This window comes from Cetorhinus maximus, chromosome 4, assembly GCF_964194155.1.
Source record: "Cetorhinus maximus chromosome 4, sCetMax3.hap1.1, whole genome shotgun sequence".
Classification (NCBI taxonomy): Eukaryota; Metazoa; Chordata; class Chondrichthyes; order Lamniformes; family Cetorhinidae; genus Cetorhinus; species Cetorhinus maximus.
This window is the reverse complement of record NC_135882.1, coordinates 44782857-44800725: the sequence shown is the minus strand read 5'-3', so window position 1 is coordinate 44800725 and position 17869 is coordinate 44782857. Positions and strand designations below refer to the sequence as shown.

Genomic DNA, 17869 nt, shown 5'->3' with positions numbered 1-17869 from the left:
TGCCTTTGGTAAAGTGATAAAACATGCAAAGTGGTGGTGAGATCAGGCTCCAAAAAACAAAAACTACAATTGCACCCTTCTTCTTACCAAAAAAAGACCCCATTTCAGAACATGGTTGGAATATTGCCCAGTCTGGACAGGACTCTAGGCATATCTAAGAAAGAAAAGTTAGTTTCTTCAAATTAGTGTATAGCTTTGGCCACTTTCTAGTTGGTCTTGTCTCCTGGCATTCAACAAATAAAAACAAAACATGGGTTCGAATTACAATTGGTTGCTCCATTTACCTTTATCAGTCCTGCCATGATTCTTACCAAGAGTAATAGCAATCAGAAAATCATTTGGGTAAGTTGTTGCTGCTGTCAAATTAATTACTTTGAAACCTCAAGCAGTAAATTTACAGCCCACAGGAAAGCCTGTGGACAAAATGACTTATTACAATAAGCTTGTTTCAACTTCCAGAAATCTTTGTATACATTTTCAATGGTAATGTAAGTAAAGAGCTAATCAGACTGCCCTGAAGTTTGCTAATGATATACTGCCATTGATTTCTGTTTATATTGTAGTGAGATTAACCTTCAGCCTTTGCCTATTAAATGAGGAAGTATTTAAGTCAACTTCCTGTTCAACTAAACTTGATTTTAATGCAAGAGTCAGTTTAGTTATGACTGTAAACTGAATTAGAAGACATTTCAATGCATATGGACGCATATATTTCAGATAATTTCAGGAAAAACAGTTAGGAAAACATCTCCATATATACATCATTCTTATTAGAAACATGGGATTGGTATAAAATTATGCTGAATCAGAAGCAGATCGCCATTAAAATTTTCACTTGCTGCATATAACTGCTATGCCACCAAGAGTGAAGCTATTGATTAGCTTACAAAGGTAGGACAGGGGTTTGTACCAGTCTATAGAAGAACAACTTGTTTAAATTAAAATTATTACTAAAAGGCAAAGGGAGAGCTTCATTAAAATTCACATTATATGGGAGTTGCAGTTTAACTTTTGTATAATCGTCTGATACAGGAACATGTGGATTGTCCTGTAGAGGGGAGTAAGAAAGAGGTCCAAAAAAAATGTGGGTGTGTGAACAGACACACAGGTTGCAATAAGGCTTGATCACCCTGTATACCAAGCTTGGAACTGTGATGCACTTGAGCTCCTCAACCAAAGCCTCAAGGTTTTATTGTATGTAATATCTTTTAAGTGTATTAACCATGAATTGTATACTTAACAAATCTGCGATACGTGACATTCAATGTTTAAGAGTCCTATTGATTTGAGGAACAGCATAAATAAGAACACATCCTCGAGAGCAGTAATTAAAACCAAGTTAGTTTTATCAAAAGTTAACTGTAAAGCAATCCCACTAGTAATTTACATGAAATATTCAGGTCAGAAAAGACGAAAGCCAAAATAGGTCAGCAGAAATCCAGTAAGCAAGTGATTGCTGAACCTTAAAAATGTGTGAAGTTTCAACAGCCCTTCCAAACAACGAACCTGAAAACCATTTGGGTAGCCTCTCAAGCTGAATTTTCAACAAATAAAGAATTCCAGTCACCATCAGTTGTATCCCAGACCAACAGCTCCAACCCGTGCATAAGTGACAAAACTCAACTTTAGCAAGTGGTTTCACCCAAGTCAAAGTGCATAGCTAAAATAGAGTGCCACCAAGAAATAAAAGATACAGTATGAAGGAATACAGCAAGAATAAAGGGAAAAATTGTCTGTAGGATAAATTAGTTATGATTACTGTCAATGGTCCTGTATTGACGACTAGTCTTTTTAAAAAAAGATAGGGAAATGATTGTGACAATTTGACTGTTTCTGCCATCTCGAATCCAAATTATATATTAGAACGGCAATAAAGTTTTGGCATTCCCAATTTTATTTCAGATCTCAATGATTTGGCATTAGCAAATCATCCTTGAATGCAGATCCATGAACATCTTAGAACAGTCCTAGAGCCTACTCAGCTGATGTTAATCATGCTTGTCCTTTGGAGCCAAACATACGCAAAGCTTTAAAGCTTTTGCCATACAGTAAACAAAAAGCTTGACTATTAGTTACAACTATTACAATTCTACTCATGTGCTCTTCATGCATACTGAGCGATCATTTAAGACATTCTGGTTTTACAAATCTCAATATCTAACCTAAATCTAATTCGATTCTGATTTGTTATATATGGTTCTATAGTTATACTTACATAGGATACTTAATTAAATGTGCTGCAGATGAGTTCAACATCAAAAGTATAAAACTATTCCTACATCTATTCATCAGGATTTACATATTACATAAAAATAGATTGCTCAGCAAATTTCAAAACATAAACTGAGCACAAAAACGTGGTATTGCCTTGGGAACTGGTTTCATCACCAGATCAGTGCAACTACTCTCCTTCCCACTACCCCCTTTTATTTTCACTTGTAATTTGACTGAAGGAATATGTGAAAAGCCAGTGTTAGACAAAAAATGAGACTTGAATTCAAGGACGACTTGCTAAGGTTGAACTCAAGTAGTTCTTAATTTTTGAGGATGGCAAAGTGGCCTTTCTGGAATTAATAGTAAAAGGACAAAAAAGCCAACTGCCATCAGCATACATAGCAAAACTTTTAAGTGTCACTGAGGAGCAGCATGTAAGTAAGAAATAAAAGGAGATGACAAAAAATTAGAGTATGGTGGAAGTGACTGAACAGACAAGAAATAAAATTGCTTACCTAAAGTCAATCGAGATGGGCTTGCTTCTCTGCTGCATCCTTGGCTACGTGGTATTTTACTGCGTTTCTGTCCTGGAGCCCCTGTGGGCATGACCCGCTGAGTTCCAATGCTCACAGTTGAAAGTGCAGTGCTACTCAATACTCTTCCAGGAGAACCAGAGCGACTGGCAGCTGAAACAAAAACATGCAGAAAACAGTCAGCAGCTGGTACTGCTTTGATGGCAAAAGGACAAGTAATTAAAACGAAAGCAGAAAAAGCCAGAAATACTCAAAGTCTGGCTGGCAGTATCTGGGGAGAGAGAAAGTGTGTTAATGTTTCAGGTCATGACCTTCAATTAGTTCTGAAACATTATGACCTGAGGCATAGGCTCTGTTTCTTTCTCCAGCGACACTGCCAAACCTGCTGAGTATTTGCATCTTTTTTCTTTTCATTTCAGATTTCCTGCGTCAGCAGTGTTTGGCATGTGGAGTAACTAGAACCATGTTTGTTCATGTAGTTGATGCATCCAAATGCTCATACTTTACTACAAGAGTTTTTAACTGCTACCATGTACAGAAAAGGTGGCTGAAGCTATAAGCAAAACAAATGAAAATGTGCAGTTTAAGGAAAGCTAACTTGGCTGTGCAACTATCATTCATGTGTAATCATAGTACTGCTAGTTAAGCAAAAACTGTCAAGACTGGTTACTTGAGTCATTTACTCAACTTTTTCTCTAACTGCATACAAGAATCTCCAATTATTCACTGCATCTGGCTTTGCTTCATTAAAGCCACAAAGGTAAAGTTTGCTAATTTTAGAATGTTGCAAATAAAAACTTCACGTCACTTTCAGAATTAGCAACCCTTAACATTTAAGTAATCAAAAAAAATAAGATGCATAACTCACCAAGTAAATGAACACAATGCACTTTAAATGTCTAGCTTAACATTAGGGGTCAAATTTAATGAACTAGATGGTCTTGAAGCAATGGATTAACTAAAATTCAGATCAATACACCTGAAGCAAGTTACATCAACCAAGTTTACTGGAACAGTCAACAATTTCCCAAGGGATTTCTATGCTATTTCATTTCTAAACTGAAACAAAGATGCAGAGGAGTAAGGTAAAATCAATGGTCTTAATTATATAAAGGTGTGCAAAACTTCTAATTGTGTAACATTATTGGCAATATTCACTTCAGATTTCATTTTTACTTATAATCTGCTATAGTACTCTCCCTTTACTCAGTCCTATAAAGGAATTTGGTTATCTTCCAGCTTAGCAAAGGGCCTAAAATCTGAAAAGCACATTTTAGACTTTGCTCCCCCCACACAACCCAAAAGATGCTGATGGACCGACTGCTCATTTCATGCACAGTGTTTTCACATTAGGTTTGCAGTATATATATATATATATCATATATATGATATAGAAACACATATATAATTGATATATATGTAATATACATACATATATAATATATACATAATATAAAACAAAACAAAAACAGAATTACCTGGAAAAACTCAGCAAGTCTGGCAGCATCGGCGGAGAAGAAATCAGTCAACGTTTCGAGCCTCCATGGCCCTTCGGCAGAACTGCAGCATAGTTTCAACAAGGGAGAAATATAAATTGGTTTAAGGTGGGTGGGGGAGAAGAGACACATTGAGGGTGTGGTGTGAGCAGATAATAATCAAAAGATGTCACAGACAAAAGGGTCAAAGAGGTGTTGAAGGTGGTGGTCTTTGTCTGAGAAAAGTGCTAATTAAGAATGGAAAACAGGATATTCAAAGTACAGCTCTAGTGGGGGTGGGGTGGAAAGACTAAAGGTTTTAGTTTTAGATTTAAAAATAATGGAAATAGGTGGGGAAAGAAAAATCTATATAAATTATTGAAAAAAAAGCGGGTGGGGGGGGGTGGAGGGGGAGTTTAAGATCTAAAGTTGTTGAATTCAATATTCAGCCCAGAGGGCTGTAAAGTGCCTAGTCGGAAGATGAGGTGCTGTTCCTCCAGTTTGCGTTGGGCTTCACTGGAACAATGCAGCAAGCCAAGGACAGACATGTTGGCAAGAGAACAGGGTGGAGTGTTAAAATGGCAAGCGACAGGGAGGTTTGGGTCTTTCTTGTGGACAGACCGCAGGTGTGGTCCACACCTGCGGTCTGTCCGCAAGAAAGACCCAAACCTCCCTGTCGCTTGCCATTTTAACACTCCACCCTGTTCTCTTGCCAACATGTCTGTCCTTGGCTTGCTGCATTGTTCCAGTGAAGCCCAACGCAAACTGGAGGAACAGCACCTCATCTTCCGACTAGGCACTTTACAGCCCTCTGGGCTGAATATTGAATTCAACAACTTTAGATCTTAAACTCCCCCTCCCCACCCCCCACCTGCTTTTTTTTCAATAATTTATATAGATTCTTCTTTCCCCACCTATTTCCATTATTTTTAAATCTAAAACTAAAACCTTTAGTCTTTCCACCCCACCCCCACTAGAGCTGTACTTTGAATATCCTGTTTTCCATTCTTAATTAGCACTTTTCTCAGACAAAGACCACCACCTTCAACACCTCTTTGACCCTGAGTTTTTCCAGGTAATTCTGTTTTTGTTTTGTTTTGGATTTCCAGCATCCGCAGTAGCTTTTAGCTTTTTGTTTTTACCTCTTTGACCCTTTTGTCTGTGACATCTTTTGATTATTATCTGCTCACACCACACCCTCAATGTGTCTCTTCCCCCCCCCCCCACCACCCCCGCCCCACCCACCTTAAACCAATTTATATTTCTCCCTTGTTGAAACTATGCTGCAGTTCTGCCGAAGGGCCATGGAGGCTCGAAACGTTGACTGATTTCTTCTCCGCCGATGCTGCCAGACTTGCTGAGTTTTTCCAGGTAATTCTGTTTTTGTTTTGTTTTGGATTTCCAGCATCCGCAGTAGCTTTTAGCTTTTTGTTTTTATACATAATATAGATATAATATAAAAACTATGCATATACACACACACACTTCTAGTTGCAGAAATACATGAAAATGACAAGCATAACACAAGACACCACAACTAAACTCCAGAGAATCTTACCACCATTTGGGTTGGCTGACTGCGATCCTGAACAAGTGTAAAGGCATGATTAGGGTTTTAAAAAATATTTGCTTTGTATTTTGTTGTTCGGAAATCAGTGACAAGCAAAGGAACAAAGTATATTTATAGGAAAGGCAAACTGAGGAAACAAAGCTTTGGTCAGTTTACTACAGAAGTTGTGCCAAAGCAGCATGAAGAACTCTCAAAATCTGACTTATACATAATGCAGATAAAATTAAGAGGCACCAGCAGGTGACACTTGAAGTTAAGTATCACTGCACATTATTCTACTGTAATTAAGAAGATAATAGATGAACGAGAGCGTTTCTCCTATTTCCAGTCAAGGTGCATAGAAACTTGCTGATAGCCATTTATGGATGAACACAGTAAAATAAATTCTTAAAAAAAGCTCAAGACAAGCTGAGAAATAAAAGCTTAAAAAGCAGTAAACAGTAAGCAGCGAGAACTTGTAGAATGAGAATTTTAGTAAGTCTGGACCACTGGTATAAAACTAACAAGCATTGATAAATGGGCTGGCAACTCAAACAACAGTTCAAACATCCAATTCACAATCCTGGCCTCAGGACTTCTTCATGCTTAGATGTATGAAACACACTTGGAATGAGTTTTGTCAGTTCTTGCAGATTCAGGCTATTTTATTGTAACGGACTCTGTTCCCAAAAAGAAGCTGACAGAGTATTGACCACAGTGTGCATTTGCAGTCACTGAGAAGAAAATAGCACTAGCACTACCAGTGCAAAGTAAATTAAAGGATTGTTCTCCAGTTACTCCATGAAAAGAGTCATTGAAAAAAAAGGCATGGAACAAAATTTAAGCACACAATAACTGAATACCAAAATACTAAAATTCATAACACATCAACTGCTGTGGTTTTTGTGATTATGCAAAATGCATGTTTTGAACTGGCACATAAAGCAAATATGAAACAGTCCAAGTCCTATGAGAAGTCGGGTTTTTACACTTCAGGGGTGGATTTTACAGGAGCACTGTATGCCTGAGGTCATAATACCTGGTAAAGTTGTCTTTAACTATACCGATTGAACAATGCAAATAAAATCCCACTCAGATTTCATGCACGTCAAAGAAAATTAAATGTGATGCAGTTCTTCAAATGTGTTCTGAGTACGAAGTGATCAATGGAATGCAAGCTTTATTGCTTAGAACCAAAATCAGTGTGTTAATGTTGTAACACTTCCCCCCCTCCCCACCATTGCAACTGATAAAACTTTGTTTTCCAAGGTGCTTTCCACACAAACTAAAGGTTGCAGCACTCACAAAAGCAAATTCCAAAAAAAAATGTTTTAAAATTATTCAGAAATTAAAGTTATAAGTAGTAGTCAGCGGCTCAAGTAGCAAGCAAATAATTCAGGTATTTACTCATGATTTAAGAAATATACAGTGTTGAGTAATGGAGATGGTAGCTAGCCAAACAATTTGCATCCCTAATACAGTAATAATTAGAAAACATATTCAATATGTTTTTAATCTCAAATTATGCAATTTGCAACTCAAGGTTGTGAAATTGTGTCAATTTTTGCCTGGTTCGAATGGATCTTTGCAGCAAAAATTGAATGATTACAAATTTGAACAGAATTCTATTGAGTCATAAATTTGAACAACTTTCCAAAGTGTTGGGTATTTGTCACAACATGGCTTTCCAACATTTGTGCTCATGGATTATAAATTTAATCTAGTGTGACAGCTATAACACATGTGACAGTTTTCATATGAAGGTGATCACGAACAGACAGGACCCTAATGCTACATACCAGGATGTTGCCAGGAATAGAGAATTTTAGCTATTTGGAAAGATGGATAGGTTGGTGTTATTTTCTTTGAAACAGAAGAGGCAAAGGAGGGGCATAAAATTATGAGGGTCCTGGAAAAAGTGGATAGGAAGGACCTATTTCCATTAACAGATAGGTCAATAACCAGGGGCCAAAGATTTAAAGTAATTGGCAGAAGGATTAGAGGGGATAAAAACAAAAAGCTAAAAGCTACTGCGGATGCTGGAAATCCAAAACAAAATAAAAACAGAATTACCTGGAAAAACTCAGCAAGTCTGGCAGCATCGGCGGAGAAGAAATCAGTCAACGTTTCGAGCCCTCATGGCTCTTCGGCAGAACTGAAGCATAGTTTCAACAAGGGAGAAATATAAATTGGTTTAAGGTGGGTGGGGGGGAAGAGACACATTGAGGGTGTGGTGTGAGCAGATAATCAAAAGATGTCAGAGACAAAAGGGTCAAAGAGGTGTTGAAGGTGGTGGTCTTTGTCTGAGAAAAGTGCTAATTAAGAATGGAAAACAGGATATTCAAAGTACAGCTCTAGTGGGGGTGGGGTGGAAAGACTAAAGGTTTTAGTTTTAGATTTAAAAATAATGCAAATAGGTGGGGAAAGAAGAATCTATATAAATTATTAAAAAAAAAGGCGGGTGGGGGGGGGAAAAGAAACGGGGTGGGGATGGGGGGAGGGGGAGTTTAAGATCTAAAGTTGTTGAATTCAATATTCAGCCCAGAAGGCTGTAAAGTGCCTAGTCGGAAGATGAGGTGGTGTTCCTCCAGTTTGCGTTGGGCTTCACTGGAACAATGCAGCAAGCCAAGGACAGACATGTGGGCAAGAGAACAGGGTGGAGTGTTAAAATGGCAAGCGACAGGGAGGTTTGGGTCTTTCTTGCGGACAGACCGCAGGTGTTCCGCAAAACGGTCGCCCAGTTTGCGTTTGGTCTCTCCAATGTAGAGGAGACCGCATTGGGAGCAATGAATGCAGTAGACTAAGTCGTTAGAGGGGAGTTGAGGAGAAATTTCTTTACCTAGAGGATGGTGAGGGTCTGGAACTCACTGCATGAGCGAGTGGTGGAGGAAAAAGCCCTCATTGTTTTTTTAAAAAAAAACAATTGGATAGGGTTATGAAGAAGAGCTGGAAAGTGGTATCAGGCTGGACAGGGGAAGAGAGAATGTAAAGGAAAAATGCCTTAAGCAAGAAATTAAACATGAAATTTGTGTCTATTTTGAGCTCTTATCATAAGTGTGAAATTTGAACAAATGGAGGGCAATATTTTGAGGGAAGTGGCACAATTCAAAGTTTACATGCAGTTAAGTCAAAATATTAAATTTTATTCAAGAGCTGTAAAATTACATAAAAATGGTGTTCTGAAGGGTCCCATTCATCTAATTCCCTGCTTCTTTCCCCTTCTGATTCTCCACTCACCCTGGTTAGTATACTTTGTTTTCTAAATTCAATTTTCTAACTCAATTCCAATTACAATGGTCATATTCGCTACTTGCTGTGGTATTGTGCCAATACTGACAAGCAAACACTCTGGTTCAATCTCTGGTTTGTGCTGACTAAACCGACCTTGACCAGGGTACAGGTTGTGGAATCAGCATCAGTTTCAGTGCCTCAGGCTAAGGAAGTAGGGTAAAATAGCTCTTCAGAATTGCATCCATAGCTATCAAATTGCCCCATCTTTAAATCAGATATAAGGTAATCAAATAGTTGCATTTGTATGGTTCCTTATCAGAATGAAAGAGAACTTCACGTAACAAATCCAAAAATTGCTGGAAAAACTCAGCAGGTCTGACAGCATCTGTGGAGAGAAAGACAGAGTTAACGTTTCAAGTCTGTATGACTCTTCTCTCCACAGATGCTGTCAGACCTGCTAAGTTTTTCCAGCAATTTTTTTTTTGTTTCAGATTTCCAGCATCTGCAGTATTTTGCTTTTATTCACGTAACAAATGACTACTTGGAGTGCAGTGACCTATGCAGCCACCTTGTACCAGCAACATCGGATAGGCAGTGATGAGATAATTATTGGATTTTTCAGTTGTACTGGTTGAAAGTATATTGATGCTTCAAGAGAACACCCAGTTCAATTGTGACTATTGCCAAGAGATTTTTAACATTGGCCTAAACAGGCAAATGGGGCCTTAATTTAATCTTTCATGTAAACTATGCTTAGGCGTAAATTACAAACTCCATCAATAATCCCATGGATGACAGCAGCCCAGATTATGCAGCCAAAGACAGCACAGAATAAAGAATGGAAGTGACTTACCAACATTTATTCATCACTCAAACCTCACCCATGTTTGACTATTCTAACACACTCCTCACTGGCCTCCCACATTCTACCCTCCACGACTGTGAGGTTATCCAAAACTAAAGGCCTGTGCCCTATTTGCACAAAGTGTCGTTCATCCATCACCCCCGTGTTCACTGGCCTACATTGGCTTCTGGTCAAGCAATGCCTTGAATTTTAAAATTCTCATCCTTGTTTTCAACTCCCTTATAGTTTTGCTCCTCCGTTTCTCTGTAATTTGCTTCAGCCCACAACACTCCGAGATAGTTGCATTCATCTAATTCTAGCCTCTTGAGCATCCCTGATTTTAATTGCTCCACCATTGGTGGCCGTGCCTTCAGCTGCCTAAGCCATAAGTTCTGGAATCCCCTCCCTAAACCTCATTGCTTTTCTATCTCTTGATCCTCATTTAAGACACTACTTAAAACCTACCTCTTTAGCCAAGCTTTTGGCCATCTGCCTTAATATTGCTTTATGTGGATTGCTGTCAAATTTTGCTTAATAACCATCTTAAGTGCCTTGGGATGTTTTATTATATTAATTATGTAAATACACAGTTGATTTGACATTTTGTTTTCTCTTTCTATTGGGAAGCAGCTTGCCTCCATATGGCACTTCTCTCTTAGCAAAACATAGAAACTAAGTTAGCATGAAGTGATATACACGTAGCACATCAGAGAATCATACTACATAATCTATGGAAAAGAATTTTAATATGGCAGACAAACCTCTTGAGCTTAAACACCCAATATTACAAGCATTATTGTAGCTTTTATACCTGTATGAGTACATTTTAAAATTATAATACAAACATAATAACTAATTGTAAAATGCCATTTTTAGTCCACTCTTAAAAGAGACCTTCGTAATTGACTTAAGGCTTAGTTGTCACATGGCCTTCCCTGATTGGTATGTCATATTTGCAGAATTAACCTCGGAGCATCCATGAATAATTCAAAGATTTGTACGTTAAAATGTTTCCAAGATATAAGAAACATAGTTCATAAATAGGCACTTCCCCCTATTGCTGTCTTAAGATAACCATAAAATGTAAAACAATACAATAAGACAAAGATGAAATGTCCAAAGGACAGAAATGGAAGACCATCTTCTTATGGTGGAATCTGTATAAAAGGAGTCAAATACTTCTTTCCTTTTCATACATTTGCAAAGTTCATGGCAAATCTTTAAAAAAAAAATTAATAGTAATATATTTAAATCACATTTGCTGCTCATGGCTGTCTACTACTTTAAGGAAGGAATTTGACAAACTTAATACAACACTTAATTTCACATAAAATCATCAGGACATGCAAAAAAGAAAAACAAACAAAAACAACAACAAGATACCTTTGTTATCTTCAGATGATGTTAAACCTGAGGCATAGAACAGTTGTTCAAAACTTAGAAGATCATTCAACATTTAAAATGGCAAGTACAACACTAATGCATCCTCTCTGCATATAAACCCAACAACAGTATTTGCTATACCCCGACTTAGCAAACGGGATGTGTCCCATCACACTGTTTGGCAACACGTCAGATACATACGTTGGGATTGAGACACCACTTTTGTACGACTTCGTCCTCTAGAATCAGCAGCATCGCCAGCACCAGTGGCAGTTCCCGAGAGTAGTTGCCTATTACGGATACGACCTAGAAAGAGAATAAATAAATTAGAAAAGGAAAGCTATTGACACAAATGATATGTTGCTCCATGCATAAATCAACTTTTATTTTCAATATTTTTTTTGAAGACTATTCACATGAAAAAGGAAAAGTGCAAAAAATAAAAGATCTGGTCAAACACAAAATATTTGCAATAACATACGAATCTTTAAAGGGATGGGTACCTGAACCAAAATTGTATTGGATAATCTAAGCTCCATTGGTCATGATATAGTAGAGGTAAAAATCAGATTTACAATGGATTAGAGTGTGGGAATAACAGGCATTCAAACTTTAGAAAGGTGGATTTGAGAGAACAGCGAAGTACAAATGGATGCTAACTTGATAATGCAGCAAAAACATTGGAGCTTTTGAAAAGACCAAGAATGAAGGAATGCAGTGAATGTAATACTGCATTTTGGTGAAGTTTTTCACAGATACTAGCTCTTAATATTGGAAAGCATGGAATGAAGGCTGAGAGAACTAATTAATAAAGTGGGTTAGAAATTGATTGAACAGGGACACAAAATAAAGTGAAGTTCAGTGAGGGAGAGTAGAAGGGTGAGATTGCATCCTTCTGGAGACAACAAGCAAATGCAAGCAAGATTTGGACAGAATGAAGATTAGACTGATAGGAGAAAAATTTGATTTGTGAAAGGTGGCAAGGCTGAGGAAAAGAAAAGCAGTGCAAAGACAAGAGCAAATGACATTATTCTAAATGACAACACAGAAGAATTGTGAGTATAGGTTGATGGATGACCACGGTGTCTACATAGTGTGCACACAAGAGACTAACAAGATCTTGTGGTAATTAGTTGGAGCGACAAAGAAAAAGTCTGAGTAACTGACAGTATTGCTACAGGGCACTGGTTCAGCCAGCTACCACCCACAGCAACCGGCCCTTTGCCCACCAACCACACACCTACCACCTCCAAACAGCCGGTGTCCACGTACAACTCTGCCGACTGTACTTCAGTAGCAACTTGAAAACAACAAGAGAAGGGAACATATCTAATAACTATGAATGTGAAAACAGAAAGAGGATGAAAATCTAAAGAGAAATCTAATCTAGAGAGTAAAATTAATTAGTAAAGAAAACATATATTTGATTAGGGCTAAGATAGAAAACAGAAATAGAAACCATAAGAGAGGGAAAAGGTGTGAAACAGCTGTATGTTGGGCCACAGAACTCTCCATAAAGCAGACTTAAGTAGAGCACATCATAACCTATCTAAACATAGCCTCATGACCGGTTAGGAAATTATCTGAGAACAAAGCAGTTAAATTGTGCTTTCCGCTGATCCACTAGCAGAATAATTCAAAACAAGATTAAACTTTTGAAAGTTGCTTTCTCAGCAAAGTTGATTTTCAAAATCTCCAGTTCAGTTAGGTTAGTCAGCTGGGCCACAATAACTCAATATGGAATTAGTGATAAAATTGAGAGATGATATGTTAAAAATGCAGAATCCACCTTAAAACTAAGGATGCCCCTCCCCTCCTCTCTCTCCACCTCCAAAAGGAAAAGGTCACATTTTGTTGGAACTGCTAGTTACAACTGAGTAACTTGTTTGATTACACTGGTGTGCGACTGGAGTCACATGCAGGCGGGGCCAGGCAATGGCAGCAAGTTTCCTTTCCAAAAGGATATTAGTGAACTATTTTTCAAAAAATATAACAATTCAACAAATTCATGGTCAGTTTCCCAAGTTTAAAAAAAAAATGAACTCAATTTCTCAGCGCTTACCATCTTCAGATGCAATTCCTAACAAGGAAAAATGTTCCAAAGTGACAGCGTACATAATCTTCATACAAGTTAATATTATGATTATAGTTTTTGACAGTAAAATTACTCGGTGAATTGATGAACGCACCTTTGTTTTCCTTCAGGGATTATTGGTGTACTTGGAAACATTTATGGAAAACAATGATTGAAAAAAAAGTATGATATAACTTGGGACATACAAGATTGCTGGGAAAATGCAGGTAGCTAATTTTGAATTGCATAGATAGGACAAATGTATTAGACACTAGGGATGGCAATAAATGCTGGCCTAGCCAGCGACGTCCACATTCCATAAATGAATAAAAAAAATTATAGCAACTGTTCGTACTGTCTCTTAACTGGGCAATTTTCTAGAAAGCAACCTGCCCCTGCGTTCCACATTTTAGCAAGCTGAAATAAATGACTATACTTCAGGCTTCCAATTAAGAGACATTGCAATTTGTAACGATGAATCTAGCATTTAAACCTATAAGCACATGAAAACACATAAGTTACAGATCTATAACAGGATTATAAAGAAAGACAGGTAGGCAATTTTCTTACCATCTGCCTTGTCAGATGCATCATCTTTGTAACAGTGCAAGCAAAGAACAGGAAAGAGTGATGATGTTAGAATTCACGCACAATAAATAATTAAAACACTAGGCGGAATTTTACAGCCCCTCCCGTCAGCAGTCCCGCCCAAGACAATGGAGTTTTGAACGGCTCGTCACATTTTCCGGCCCCACCCCGCTGCGACAGGGCCGTAAAATTCCGCCCATTAACTTAAGGCATTTGGAAACAGGATAACTAACAATATATATAAATATTTATCTTCATATAAATATATTTAAGAAAGCCAACGTGGATTGGTTAAGGGCAAATCATGTTTAACTTGCTTGAGTTTTTTGGTGAGGTAACAGAGAGGGTTGACGAGGATTTACTGTTGATACAGTGTACATGCACTTAAAAAAAACATTTCATATATTGTTGCAAAACAGACTTGTGAGCAAAGTTAGTGGTCATGGGGTAAAAGGGACAGTAGCAACAAGAATACAAAATTAGCTGAGTGACAGGAAACAAAGAACAGTGGTAAACTGGAGGAGGGTTTATAGTGGAGATCCCCAGGGATTGGTGTTAGGACCTCTGCTCTTCCTGGCATATATTAATGATCTAGACACTGGTCAGCGCACAATTTCAAAATTTGCGGACAATACGAAACTTGGAAGCATTGTGAAACATGAGGAGGATAGCACAACTTCAAAGGGACATAGACAGGTTGGTGGAATGGATGGGCAAGTGGCAGATGAAATTTAATTCAGAGAAGTATGAAGTCATTCATTTTGGTAAGGAGAATCCAAAGAGACAATATAAAATAAAGGGTGCATTTCTAAAGGGGGTGCAGGAACAGAGGGACCTGGGTATAAATGTGCATAAATCACTGAAGGCGGCAGGATAGGTTGAGAGTGCAGTTAACAAAATGTACGGCATCCTGGGCTTTATCAAAAGAGCCATAGAGTGCAAAAATAAGGAAGTTATGTTAAACCTGTAAGAAACAAAGACTTGGCCTCAACTAGAGTATTCTAGCCTGTTCTGGGCACCACGCTTTAGGAAGCATATAAAGGCATTAGAGAGGATGCAGAAGGGATTCACGAGAATGGTTTCCGGGATGAGGAATATCAGTTACATAGAAAGTTTGGAGAAGTTGGGACTGTTCTCCTTGGAGGAAAGAAATTTGAGAGGAGATTCGATAGAGGTATTCAAAATTATGAGGAGTCTGGACAGAATAGGTAGGGAGAAACTGTTCCCTATGGTGGAAGGATTGAGAACCAGAAGGCACAGATTTAAGTTATTTGGCAAAAGAAGCAAAAGCGACACGGGGAAAAGCTTTTTCACCCAGTGGGTGGTTAGAGAGTGCAGTGGAGGCAGGGTCAATTGAGGCTTTGAAAAGAGAATTGGATCATAATCTGAAAAGGAAAAATTTGCAGGACTATGGGGAAAAGGCAGGGGGGTGTAGCACTAAGTGAATTGTTCGTTCAGAGGGCCAGCACAGACATGATGGGCTGAATGACCTCCTTTTGTGCTGTAACCATTTTATGAAAGCAAGGATATGAAATAATACGAAAGTTATTAATTAAGAGACCATATGTGTTGTTCAAAGCACGTATATTACCTGCCACATAATGAAACAAAGCTTGAAACATAATAAATCTTCTCAATCGCTTGTATCATACTACCGAAGTAGTAGTGATGTACTGCTAGGTGTCACCAGTGGAAGAGTACACCAGTTGGAAACAGCAGTGAACAAACTCACCACCATTAAGGGTGAACAGTCCATCAGCTGTACCAATACTTCGGCAGCTCAGCACTCATCCATTTGACGAAGTAAATGGATGACAACAGTGGATTTCAATGAGAGACTTGTAGCTTTCCCTGCCTATCAGCTACTGTTTTTATGTCTGATGATGAATAATAACTCAAAGACATCAGAAAGTCCATCATGGAACACTTTCACACAGTCATGCATCAGGTGATGTTTCACAAAATTAACGTACTACTTATCAAAACATGTATAATGTTGTTGTTTTCTTGAATGCTCTTAATTGCATGACATCCATCGTTAGGTGCTATAAATTAACTTTTTCACCCTCTTGGCAAAAGTTTCAACAAAATAAAAAAGACAATATGTCATCGTGCACTGAAGCCCCAAAACTTGAAAAGTGATGTGATCTGTGATTGTCCATGTACCATATCATTGGTCTCATCTGTGCCAAAAGGGTGAAGTGCTGTTGTAACATAGAAAGCAAAGGGGGAAAATTGTGAAGAGAGCAATCCAGGCTGCTCTCTTATGCCTAGCAGGTAGCACTGGAGGCTGCACCAGGATAAGATAAGCTTTTTTGCTGGCACTCTATGTTGGGGGAAGTTGAGTAACTCTTGGGTAGGAAAAGGGAGAAAATAAAAAATAAGTAAAAAATAGGGATTTAAAAAACATTTGTGCATAGAAACAGGTGTAGGCCATTCAGCCCTTCAAGTCTGTTCCACTATTCAATGAGATCAGCTGATCTGTAGTTTAACTCCCTCCACATGCATTGGTTCCTTATCCTTTTACACCTTTGTCTAGCAAAAACCTGTTGGTCTCAGATGTATTAATTGGGTTGTCATTTAGTGCTTTTTGTGGGATAGTGCTCCACACTTCTACCACCTATTGCATGAATAAACATTGCCAAATTTCTCTCCTGAATGGACCAGCTATGGTTTTAAGATTAAGATCTTCCTCTCGATTCCCCACCTGCAAAAAGATGTTTCTCTACCTACCCTATCAATTCCTTTCAAAATCCTAAAAACCTCAATCAAATCACCCTTTCCCTTCTAAATTCCAGGGAATACAAGCCGCATTTATGTAACCTCGCCTCATAATTTCATTTTTGGAGCCCTGGTAACATTCTGGTGAATCTTCTTCCAATGTCAATATAGCTTTAACAATTGTACATAGTACTCTAGGCATGGTCAGTCCACAGTTTTGTATTGCTGCAGTGTGCTTCCGATCCTCTATATTCTATCTCTCCAGTTATAGAGGCTAACATTCCATCACCCTTTTTGACTCCTATGGAGTTTTTCCATGGGTAGCCTGGGTCTGGAGTGCAGTTTCTGGTGTTCCTCCAGATTCTGCTGCAGGCTAAGTACAACATTGCTATAATACAGCACATTTATTCAAGCAATACTTCACAACTGACTTGAGAGAAAATATAAAATCTTAATAACACAAACACATTGAGTTATATATATGATAGAGAAAGAGAGATTTGAATAGCTAATTCTGCTACATGCATTATATAATAACATTAAAAAATGGATAAAGAAGTTAATTACTCCTGATATTTCTAACCTTGCTAATCTGGATTTTTCTCAAAGGTAAAAACAGCTAAAAATCTACAGAAACTTCCATTAAAAATTAACCCCTGGATCACTTACCCAGAAGGAATGTTGGAGCAGTGACTTTGAAAAAGCAAGGCAGGACAAACACTTCTGTCTCAGCAGCTAAGCATCAAAACTGTACTCCAGATGTCAGAATACCTCTGAGCAATGTCACAGGAGACCCATTTATATTAGCAATACTGTTCATCTCACTTCCAAAATTGGGCAGGCAGGTAGGTTTGTTGTTTCTTCCCTCATCAAAACAAGAGCATTATTTGTGTTACAAAATAGGCTTTTTGCTTTAGCTCTTCAGGTGGATTTTTGATTAAGATATAAATACTTCACTCTTTCCTTATCCCCACAAAACTTTTTCCTTTTATAACCAGTGAAATCACTGAGAAAAGTACATTTTTTCTTTTCCAGGAGAATTTGTATTTCTTTCCCAAGGATCTAGTGTTCCACCAAAGAGATTCCTCCTGCACTGTAAATTCTACATTGGTCAGTACCCTTAATAGGTAATTCTTTCATCCTGACTACATACTCTGGCTGCAATGCAAAGCATCTGGAACATGTCCCTTCAGTTGTGTTTCAAATTCAATGCCTCTCAGTGATGCAGGAAAAAGCCCATCCCAAACAAAAATTAGT

The 17869-nt window shown here is 38.1% G+C and overlaps 1 protein-coding gene across 14 annotated transcripts in view; it reads right to left on the bottom strand.

Moving 5' to 3' along the window:
- The window catches only part of clasp2 (cytoplasmic linker associated protein 2), a 570512-nt gene that overhangs the window by 217032 nt on the left and 335611 nt on the right, over positions 1-17869 (bottom strand). For 9 of the 14 annotated variants that reach the window (XM_078540106.1, XM_078540107.1, XM_078540108.1 and 6 more), the window contains exons 19-21: positions 13874-13897; positions 11431-11535; positions 2730-2900 (exon numbers count right to left, since the gene is read on the bottom strand). In XM_078540106.1, the coding sequence (XP_078396232.1) occupies positions 2730-2900; positions 11431-11535; positions 13874-13897 (300 nt within the window). Of the gene's footprint in view, positions 1-2729; positions 2901-5780; positions 5808-11229; positions 11257-11430; positions 11536-13873; positions 13898-17869 lie in introns of all 14 variants that reach the window. The other 5 variants (XM_078540119.1, XM_078540115.1, XM_078540116.1 and 2 more) reach the window with 2 other exon arrangements.